At 32.9% G+C, this 12,462-nt stretch overlaps 1 protein-coding gene across 1 annotated transcript in view; it reads right to left on the bottom strand.

Annotated features, from left to right (window-relative positions):
• Positions 1-12,462, bottom strand: part of LOC106461896 (kinase D-interacting substrate of 220 kDa-like) — a 50,092-nt gene that overhangs the window by 3,784 nt on the left and 33,846 nt on the right. The window contains exons 11-15 of the mRNA XM_022388988.1: positions 12,104-12,268; positions 10,996-11,178; positions 3,756-3,912; positions 1,566-1,711; positions 825-1,243 (exon numbers count right to left, since the gene is read on the bottom strand). Of these exons, the coding sequence (XP_022244696.1) occupies positions 825-1,243; positions 1,566-1,711; positions 3,756-3,912; positions 10,996-11,178; positions 12,104-12,268 (1,070 nt within the window). The remainder of the gene's footprint in view (positions 1-824; positions 1,244-1,565; positions 1,712-3,755; positions 3,913-10,995; positions 11,179-12,103; positions 12,269-12,462) is intronic.

Genomic DNA, 12,462 nt, shown 5'->3' on the forward strand with positions numbered 1-12,462 from the left:
ATACTTACTAAAGGAAATACATTAATACTTACTAAAGAAAATATATAATTACTTACTAAAGAAAATACATTAATACTTACTAAAGGAAATGTGTTAATACTTACTAAAGAAAATACAATAATACTTACTAAAGGAAATACATTCATACTTACTAAAGGAAATATATTCATATTTACTAAGGGAAATGTGTTAATACTTACTAAAGAAAATATATAAATACTTACTAAAGAAAATACATTAATACTTACTAAAGGAAATACATTAATACTTACTAAAGGAAATGTATTAATACTTACTAAAGGAAATGTGTTAATACTTACTAAAGAAAATATATAAATACTTACTAAAGGAAATACATTAATACTTATTAAAGGAAATGTATTAATACTTACTAAAGGAAATATATTAATATTTACTAAAGGAAATATATAAATACTTACTAAAGGAAATATATAAATACTTACTAAAGGAAATATATAAATACTTACTAAAGGAAATACATAAATATTTACTAAAAGAAATATATTAATACTTACTAAAGAAAATGTATTAATACTTACTAAAGAAAATGTATTAATACTTACTAAAGAAAATATATTCATACTTACTAAATGAAATATATAAATACTTACTATAGAAAATATATTAATACTTACTATAGAAAATATATTAATACTTACTAAAGGAAATATATAAATACTTACTAAGGGAAATATATTAATACTTACTATAGAAAATATATTAATACTTACTAAAGGAAATATATAAATACTTACTAAGGGAAATATATTAATACTTACTAAGGGAAATATATTAATACTTACTAAAGTAGTCATTGTTTCCACTTCAGATTTAAGTATACTTAATCGACCTTCATTGTTATCACCACTCCCACGGTGCAGGTTATGGTGAATTCTCCGCTGGTGGGATACAAATAATGAGATGACCAATCGTACAAGCATCTGAAGGTTAGATATGATTGCTAATCCCACCACGCAAGCAAGAGCAATTATTATCGGTTTGCTGCCCATGTACAGTTTAGGTACATAACTAGTTTTGGTAATGTCATCATCCAGCTCATCTACGTTTTCGTCCATCTCATCCATTTCAGGTTCCACTTCTCCATTAACCTCGGTCGTTATGAGTAATATTACTGCTGCCACAATACAACCCAAAATGGCAAGAAAAATGACAAAGTATGGAATACAGCATAATCGCCTCCACTTCCAGGTCTGAGAAGATACTTTAAAAAGAGCCGATTATCATCAATTGTAACAAACTAAATATTATGCATGAACCAAAATATATAAATTAATTGCAATAGTTTATTAATATAATTAGATAACTATCATAATTTCATTAGTAAATTATTGAACTATTATATTTCAAGATGTTTAGTTCGAGAACAAAAGTTATATGTTGAGATGTGTTCTGTATTCATCTTGTTAATTAGCATTATTAAAACAAATAAGTAAAGATACATTAAAATGTGAACAGCAGTTAATGATCAAATTACATTCATTTATACCGTATTTATGAAACGATTATAGATATTTTCCTAGTACCTGGTTTTGGCCTGAAAACTCTGTACAGTCTAGTGGTAAGAAAGCCAAACTCATCCTCGATAGCTGAGAACAATGATGACACAATGTTGGCAACAGATGTATCACCAGCAGATGCACTCACTTTGGTTTGATCGGTGAAAAGAAACCTATTAACCAATTAGATTAAAAAAATCAACTTAATGTTTTTGTCTATAATTTTAATGCTTTATAATACTAAAAGTTAGGATTCAACACCCCACTGTGGGCACAGCACAGATAGCCCACTGTGTAGCTTTATGTTTATCATCAAACAAGAAATTACTTTATTATTCTTTTAAAAGTAAAACTGAAACATTTTATGATAACTTTATGTTGTCTTTAAGAATTATAACAACATGAAGAAACATTCCAGAGCTGAGAAGTCAGTATTGCTTAGAAAAACATTCTTACAATTTTCAATCAAAAATCAATCATTTTGTATTTATCTGGTAGAAAACAAGTTTGGTAGAATATATGTCCTCAATATATTTTTGTTGGCATGCAATTCTAAAGCACTGAATGTTTTTCTTACATTAATGTAGGCTTACAGGAACTATTAATTTTGTGCCATTTTAAAGTGCTAAAGTTAGAATTATATACATACATATATATATATATATATTTTTTTAAACTGAATATCAATTAATATACTTATTTTATTTACAAAATTTAAATTTCACAATCACATCTTTTAGCCCTTTTTCTCAATACCACTCAGACATATATGGAAAAAATGAGAGAATTTTCTCTCTACACCTAATTAAGGATATTCTTGGCAAATGCTTCCAAAAGTATCTATTTACATATATTTTTTTCACCCCACCCCCAATAATTGCTTTATCTTAAAAGTTTCAAATAAATTGACATAAAACAGGGTATCTTGTGATTTTACAGCTCTGGTCAGGAACATGTGAGCAAAGTATCTATTTACATCTATTTTTTTCACCCCACCCCCAATAATTGCTTTACCTTAAAAGTTTCAAATAAATTGACATAAAACAGGGTATCTTGTGATTTTACAGCTCTGGTCAGGAACATGTGAGCATTGACATAAAACAGGGTATCTTATGATTTTACAGCTCTGGTCAGAAACATGTGAGCACTGACATAAAACAGGGTATCTTATGATTTTACAGCTCTGGTCAGAAACATGTGAGCACTGACATAAAACAGGGTATCTTATGATTTTACAGCTTTGGTCAGGAACATGTGAGCATCGACAGAAAATAGGGTATCTTATGATTTTACAGCTCTGGTCAGGAACATGTGAGCATTGACATAAAACAGGGTATCTTATGATTTTACAGCTCTGGTCAGGAACATGTGAGCATTGACAGAAAAGAAGGTAACTTATAACTTTACAACTTCAGTCAGGAATAATGAGCACTGACACAAAAGAAGGTACCTTATGACTTTACAGCTTCAGTCAGGAACAGTGAGCATTGAAACAAAAGAAGGTACCTTATAACTTTACAGCTTCAGTCAGGAACAGTGAGCATTGAAACAAAAGAAGGTACCTTATAACTTTACAGCTTCAGTCAGGAACAGTGAGTACTGACCCAAAAGAAGGTACCTTATAACTTTACAGCTTCAGTCAGGAACAGTGAGTACTGACCCAAAAGACAGTACCTCATGACTTTACAGCTTCGATCAGGAACAATGAGCATTAACATAAAAGAAGATACCTTATGATTTTACAGCTTTAGTCAGGAACATGTGAGCATTGACAGAAAACAGGGTATCTTATGACTTTACAGCTCTGGTCAGGAAAAATGAGCACTGAAAGAAAAGAAGGTACCTTATGACTCTACAGCTCTGGTCAGGAAAAATGAGCATTGACACAAAAGATGGTACCTCATGACTTTACAGCTTCGGTCAGGAACAATGAGCATTGACAGAAAAGAAGGTATCTAATGACTCTACAGCCCTGGTCAGTAAAAATGAACAGGAGATGCTAGTAACACAAATACATAAATATTTATTTATTTTCATATCATTCTAAAACTTTCAGTGGCTGTTTTCTGCTTCTTGAAATGTTTTCAAGATGGTCAGATAAAGTTAGTCTACACAGCTGACCAACACGCATGGAGAGCTACATGTTTCAAACTTACTAAATGCGTACATTCTGAAGTATTAATATTTATTGATTTTGCTATCTCTACTCAATCTCACCTTACACAGCTTGTGTTTTTATCTGTCCTTCCTGTTGGTGGGTGGCAAAAGACGACTTTGAGTAATGTGCTTAGGGAGTTCAGCTTGGTTCCAAGATATAGACTGGCTTTACAAGCCCAGTTCCACTCATACTGTAAACTTCCATACTTCACCATAGCTGGGAATAAAATATTCTGGTTTTAATAAAACCTAACAAAAATAATACTACATTAGTTAACTTTTTAAAAAAAAAATTGTTTTGCATTTTTGGAGACAATATACAAAAACTTATTTCCTCTCACACCTTATGTTTACTTGTGAGCATACCTTAATAGGGATAGCTCAGAAGCACAACTTGGGGACACTTTTGTTAGTTTTTATGTAGAATAACACGTGAAAAAACATTATTCTTGAACTAATGCTATGAAAGCACACTCTTTCTTAACCCTACAATTAACAATATCAAATTTTGAAACCTATTTCTTTTCAAATTATTTAAGCAGCCACCTTCTTGTGGATCAATTATTTTGTTGGTTACACAACTTTAAGTAAACACAACAAATACCAACAGTTAACTCCACTAATTACTGGTAGGTTAATGAGCAAATTCATCAATATTCTTAATTGTTCTTTACACTGTGTTGAAATGGAAAAAAATAAAAAAAGTACTAAATATGTGAATTCCATCAGTAAAGAACAGTGTAAAAACAAGTTAGTAATTAGAAATTTAATTTACCTTATAAGAAAACTGCTGTTAAATAAGTCCTTAATTTTCTTGTGTACATCCAGAAATCACAAGAATTAATTTGAATACACTTTAACTGCTGGTGTGATATTAACAGGAGGATCAACAAAGTTAACACTTTCCTTACCTGAAAGTGTGTTTCAGATAGATATTCACCTGTCCACAGACCAGATATCTATTACCTTGCACCACTGCCTTGAGCACTAGTGTTTCAACAAAGGCTCGTTCTTGGTGAGGCAAAAGATAACAATCAAAAGTTGGGACGAAAGGTAGGAGGTTTTATGGAGAGGTGAAAATCTATGTGAAATAAATTTTCAAGTAAGTAAGGGCACTGAGCTGTAGCAGGTGGCCTTAACACTTTCTGCTATCCCCCACTTGAACAGAATTTATAGAAGAAAAGTATTCACTGGCCACATTATGGATTCCATTGTCTACAGTATATATCCATAGAGATATAACAATGGTGATAAGGGAGCTGTTTTTAAAAAAAGAAATACCTAACAACTCACCTCCTTGGAGCCTCTGGAAAGATTGGAGAATGACAACTGGAAGGAGATCGGGGTGTAAATAATGGAACACAAACGTGTTGGAGGTTATCCACATTCTCACCTGCAAGATCTCATCCAGTGGACATCAGTGGCAAGATACACGAGAAATTATGAGATAATGAACAACATAGGAAGTGAAATCTAAAGGCATCATCTGCTATGGAAGAATAAACAAGAGGATGAGAAATCCCATAAGAAGAAAAGATGATTTTGATTGCCTCAAAAGGGGGCAGTACAGGCAGGATAACAAAGGACAAAGGAGATAATCAGGGTCAAAGTGCCTATATGAAGAAGAAAGGGACAGGAGAATTGTTGGAGAAAACATCAAATCACCCTCCCAGGCAGTCCAAATCTTGGGGAAGAAGCAGTGGTCTGGGATTAAAAACAATAGAAGAAGCATCCAACACAAAATATCATAAGGGCATATCCTACAAGGGAAAATGAAAAGAATGTATGTCTTTAGAGAAAGATGGTACAAGGAACAGGCAGACAAAGGTTTGAATGATGGATAAACAATAGCCCTGAGATCTAAAAAATGGTTCCAGATTGAAAAAGGAATCATACAAGGAAGACAACTGATGAAAAGGGCTCAGAAGAGGTCTGTAACAGCTAAAGAGAGAAAACAGGAATAATGAAGGAAGAGGCAGAAGGTCCTTGACAAACAAATAGAAAGAAACATGACCAATCATAACTTAGGTTATCCACAGTCAGAAATACAAAGTTTAAAACTGGTGACCAAAAAAGTGGAAAAAGTCCAGACCACCCAGACAAAGAGCTATTTGTGAACAGATGTATGTTTGGGATAGTTGGTGGAAGAGAGATGCCCAAAATCATATGAGACTGACCGAGCCACCAAGATGATCATAAATGAAAAGATGGAAGGTGAGATGCAAGAAAAAATAATGGATCTCTAGACATGCTCCAGTGATCAGTCATACTCCACTGAAGAGGACATGTATGAAAATAACAAGGGACTCAAGACATGTTGAATACCCACAAAAGACAGAATTTATTGCACAGGAAGAGAAGGAGACATGAGAGCTTTGGGGAACCTGAAGTTACCTATCTCAAAGACATGAAGGAGAAGGCCAAACCCACCCTACAAACAAGATGAAAATATCTCCTTTAAAATACAATGACCTACAGTAATATAAGATAAGTTATCATGTGACTGTTTGTTTTAGTGCAAAGCTACACAATAGGCCATCTGCATTCTGTCTGCCTTGGGAATGTGAACCCTAGACTTCAGCATTGTACTGCATTGAACTGAAAAATCCAATCATTATGTATGAATCGGAGAAAGCAACAGGCAGTAGAACAAGTCAGAATATGAAAAAATGCATCTGTAACAGACCTTGGTCATACACAGCCCTGGAAAGAACACCCACATCAGAACGAGAAACTGTTCATCTTGAATCAAAGGATGACAAGAAAGATGGTTTGAGAAAAAGAGAACAATGATAAGTTGCCAATCCCCTTTCTTCATTGGAATGACAAAGTGATAGGTGACAGGTGCAAAAAGTGGGAGAGCAGTACTTTCACTGGACCAAAACTGAGTTACAGAAGCAAACAACCTCTATGATCCATGATGCCCAGCTCTCAGAGAGAGAGAGAGAGGGAACATCAGAAAATATCAAATGGATGAAAAGCTGAAGAAGGGGCAACCTGGAGGGTCCCCTTGCACAAGAAAAACGGAAAACAAAAGTAAGCAGAGGTTACTGTCAACAAGCTGCCTCAACAGATAAGAAATGCTCCATAAACCATTATCACAAAGAGGTACCTGATATAAAACTGAAGCATCCTGATCAACTGTGACTGTGGAGAGTTTATAAAGTTGAGGCCGAGGTGGAGAAGAAACAGGTGCAATTTTCCACCAGTGAATCTGTCAATGTAGAGCTTCTGAAATAAGGTAAGTGTGGACAGATAGCCTTTGTTAAGGCTCGAGTACACATGGGGCTTACTGTGCATGACAGATATATCACCTTCCTACTGGTGGAGAGCTATAAGCTATAATATGTGTAGGAGTAAGAATTTCCTTCAAGGATTAGCATATGTAGAAAATAGTTTTGGGCAGTGGCACAAGGTAATAGCTATCTGTTCTGTGGTAAGGTGAGTAGCATTTCTGATTATGGTATTATGAAGCAAGATCTCATGACTGAGTGTGAAACAAAGAAAGACTGTTCAGAGGTTTAAGCATAGTGAAACAATCTTTGTTTTTATACTTGTCATAAGACATTAGTATTAGGTCTATTCATGATGTTAGAAAAACACATAGGTTCAAGAAATCAATTTAATACAAAAATATGATACACTCTAACCTGAGTACTTTCGAAAGGTGAATATTTCTTCTTTAGGGGCAAACTGCCTATTACATTTTTAAACACTACATTCTTTATTTAGTCTCTCATAATTTTCAAGAATTAGAATGTATAATAACAGTATTCCAACCACACTATATTTCTCATATCCATTACTGTTTATTTGCTTGTTTTGAATTTCGCACAAAGCTACACGAGAGCTATCTGCATTAGCCAGTCCTAATTTAGCAGTGTAAGACTAGAGGGAAGGCAGCTTGTCATCCCCACCTATCACCAACTCTTGGGCTACTCTTTTTTTAACAAATAGTGGATTGACCGTCACATTATAATGCCCCCATGGCTGAAAGGGCGAGAATGTTTGGTGTGACAGGAAATCGAACCCGCGACCCTCAGATTGCGAGTCGAGCGTCCTAACCACCTGGCAATGCCGGGCCTATTCATTACTGATGACATAGTATAATTGTAATTATTCTTTGCCAGCTTGTAAAAGGCATACACACCATAACAATCTTTATTCTTGCAAATGAAACCAAAATCAAAACATCTTAAAAGGCAATTGTGTCTAGCACTGGAGTATGCGTTAAGGAAAATCTTTATTTTGCATGAATGAATGTACAAATGATGATGCTATCTCTAAATCTGAATATAGCCATCTCAGACTGAGAGAACATGGCATTATATACAAAGAACTACAATTCCCAATTTTTCCACAGCATCTCATTCTCACAAACAAAGGGTATAGTATCTGTGTGGCGCCACCTGACTGAGGGCCATGCACTCTCTTAAACAAGGGATATGGTACCCGTATGACCTCACCTGACTTGCCAGTAGAAAAGATCCTGTCTCATACTACAGTAATCCTTTCTAATAGGGAGAAGAGGTGATGCCCTTGGTAATTAATTCAGTCTCATCTCATGACTAACAAGGATGAGAGGAATTTAATGGTTCTCTTGAATGAATTCCTATGTTAAGCACAAAACATTCCAAGTATACAGAAATTGTAAAAACATCCAAATTTAACTACGAAAACATATGATAAGCTTAATCATCACACTGAACCATATCAGATACATATCATCTTGAATTCACTAGTTAATGTCAACATTCCTTCTGGTTCAAGGAATTGAAAGAAATGTGTGTGGAAAAGTGTTTAAACAACACACTCTAGTGTTAACTTTCTATTCTTAAAAATGGTCAGTAACATATTTACTATAACTTTAAGTTTCTGTGAAGTGAAAACCGAGATTGAAAGAACAGAGAGTATTTTTCAGTAAATGTTTGTTGGAAATCTCAACGAGTTCAGTTAGAAAAAATTGGATCTCGCAAACATGAATGAATGAATGATAAAAATGGCTTAACACAAAAAACATTAACACTCTTAAATCATGATAAAAGTTGAATAAGCTTAAAAGTGTATGTTTAGTGTCATTTGTACAATATTTTTTCCTTATTTTCTGTTTTAGTAAAATAACAAGATTCTAATAATGATTCAGAGTTTCAAAACTTTCATAAATTTTGACTTCAATATGTTCTTAGTGAAAAAACAACAATTTTTTTAACGATTATTCAATTCAAGCAATTACATTACTTGAATTAACCTGGCTTATCTGTATTTTCAACAACTGACCTGAGTTTTAAATCATTTTAAAATACACTTCTGGTCTCCATATATATTTACACCTTACATTAAACAAACAAATTAAAGCAAAAGTTTAAAACTGAATTTTGATTCTTTGACAGAATAACTAAGTATTTGACAACTGATCTGGCTGTAGGACAAAACCTTAAACTTCTCATCAAGAATGTATTAACTCTTTCAGGAGAGACTGACCTCATAACCATTTTGTGCTAGTTATAGTTTTCATGCTGTAACTTTTAAATTAGTAAGTATATGTTAATGAAATGATTATCAGTAAAAATTACTATGCTTTCATACACAAAATATTAAATTTTTAAGTGTTAAGGTTTGTAAAGCAATGTTTTATCATGCGTGTTTTTTTTTTCTTTTCGCATCTTGCCTATCCAACATGCAATGGAATCTTCATTTTAAGATTAAAAATACTTTTGTGAATCAGAAAATTTTCAAATTTCACATGCAAAATCTACATAATGTCCAGATACTTATCAAATGTTTCCTATTTTCAATAACGAATCACTGGTCAATTTGACCAATCTCGTAACCACTTTAAAAAAATTAAGAAATAAATATAAACTTTGCCTTTTTCATTCTAGAATGACTACAAATTATAAACATAAATGTTTTGACTAAATAGCTTAAATCTCATAACATTATATATCTATTATTTTTATTATATTGACCTTTCAGCCATGCCAGCCTAACAATACAGAAGTTACAATGATGCAGCACACATGCACTCATGTTACAGTATCCAACAATATGAAACTGACCTTTGGTCTTTACAAAGTGACCTGTCTTGGGTGTGTGTTTTAGTAGACTAGTATTTTGTAAAATACAGTCATATTTCAATTATTATACATTAAATATGTATATAGATTGTTGCTGTTTAAAATAAGTTCTTAAACCTATTTTTCTTAAAACATAGAACAGTAAATAAAGAAGTAAAGCAAACAATTATCTCTTCTTGTTATAACCTTTGTAATCGGTTGCTGCTTGACGTAGGTTGCTAAGCCTTTTAAAATTTTGCACATGGAGGATATGAAACGAAATATTTTTTTAGGTTTTATATATAAAGTTGAATAACCAAAAATCATAAATTACTATATCAATACCATAGAATTCTACTATAATTTATCAAGCTCAGGAACTAAGCTGTATTTCAGTCTAAAAAAATGTGAAATTCTGAGCAGACTAAAGACACAACCTACCTCATTGAAATCTTGGTTCGAAAGAAAGGAATGGCATCCAAATCCATTAAAATGGCAGAGAAAGCCACTAGGGGGACATTCGGAGCTTACGATTGGTTATTCATGTCACATATAGAAGTAAGTGTATATAAGGGAGCATTTACAAAAATGGAAAGAGGTGGGTGGGGTGCCACAGTGTTTGATTTATTACATGAGCAATATTTTAGCAAGTTGAAAAGATAAGAGGCTCTTATTTTATATTCCAGCTTATCAATATCGGTAATTTTAGTTCCTAATTCATACGAAACTATAGACTTAGTATTTTGACTTCACAAACATCTAATTTGAACTAGTGTTGCATTCAATATACCACGTGACACACAAAAATCGATTTTTATCTGTGCTTTTTTAATATTTACTTTTAAATTAAGAAATTGAGTAAGGTATAATACTAAAACCTGAATTATAATCTATAAATTCATGAAATAGTAGTTCAATAAAATTTTGAATGCGAGTCAACAAACGTGATTACATGGCCTTTCACCCGTGACACATCTGGAAAGAATTAAAGAAAGGTTATTTTCTGATCTAAAACTCTAAGCACATAAAAAACTTCACTCATGGCCTGATACAAACATTTGAGGTATTGATAAACTCAAGAAATAAAAATTTTGTTCTCACATCACAATATTAACATAATATCTAATAACTTGATAATAACTAAACCAATACTAAATTCTTGACCTTTGACCTGAACATAATACAAAGAGATTTGAAACTTGTGCCTTAAAACAAGACATCAGTTAAAAAATTTGTGTACTTACCTAACACTATATAGCTGCTAACACATATACCAGCTCCCACAGACAGTCCCACTGACCACAAGCTAGTGGTCAGCATGGTAATCAGTCCCATGGTGGTAGCAATAAAGATTACAACCAGAAATACCAACCAGGAAAACTCATAAACAGATTCCAACCATTGTACACAAAAACTACGCATCTCATCTAAAAAACAAGATCAACACATTTTACATGTATATATATTTTATTTTTTTACAAAAATACTTAAACATTTCCATACTCAAAGTAAACAAAAAAAAATGTATAGTGTCTTTAAATTTTAACATACAGATGCTAGACAATGACAATAGTACACATATGTTAACTGAAACAAATTTCAATACCTTTACAGCTAACCCTCTGTGCACAGGTGGGGGTCAGAGTGAACATGACATGATATTTTACAGAGTGCCATTCAACATGTTATTATGTATCTGATGTTAAGAGTTATCGGCTATTCATTTTACCTTACATTGCCGATTTCAGAACACTTCCTGGTAGATGAGAGTAAATACCAGACACAACATAAAGGGATACTGAAACGAAACTGTAGATATACATTTCAGAGGTTCTAGAAGTTACGCACATACAATATGAAACCTACACAATGATATCTTTATTCTTCACCTTGTCCTATGACTTGTCAGACTGATGTCGTCAATTCACAGACATATCTTATGTACAAATATTTTCATAACACTCATGATTGTTTTTGTGCACAGCAGACTTGTTTGTTTTACTAAAAGCTTGCCACATTTTGTGTATATAAAAATAGTAAATAATACTCCAGCACTTCACTAATAAATCATATTCACTTCTTGTTTCACTAGCCAATAACAGAAGGTCTATAGCAGTTATTAATCTGACCAATAAAACGTCTTCAACAATCGCTTATTTAAATAATAAGCACCAATTTAACGTCATTTTTTTATTACCATGAGCTAAAATACAACTTTAACATTAGTTATTTAGCTAATAACCCATGATACAACTCCAATACCTTTTTTTTAACCAAATACTAAAAACTGGGTTTCAGTACTCACGGTTGGCACAGCACAGTTTGCACACTGTGCTTAAAAAGAATATTTACCTTCCAATTTATCCAGAAGAAACGACTTGCCACTTCCCCACCTTGCATACAGCCCCACAGAAATTGGCATTGAAAGTGATGGCTCGCTCAAAATATCAGCAAGGGCACTACTGTACAAATCATATCCTAACATGTTCTCACTGTCTTCGTTCGTATTCAGACGACCTGCAAGAATATAATGTTACATGCTGATGTAGTTCGTTTATATATATATAGGATTATTCTAAAGGGTACTACTGTACAAATCATATCCTAACATGTTCTCACTGTCTTCGTTCGTATTCAGACGACCTGCAAGAATATAATGTTACGTGCTGATGTAGTTCGTTTATATATATATATATATATATATATATATA

This window comes from Limulus polyphemus, unplaced genomic scaffold (assembly GCF_000517525.1).
Source record: "Limulus polyphemus unplaced genomic scaffold, Limulus_polyphemus-2.1.2 Scaffold1055, whole genome shotgun sequence".
Lineage (NCBI taxonomy): Eukaryota > Metazoa > Arthropoda > Merostomata > Xiphosura > Limulidae > Limulus > Limulus polyphemus.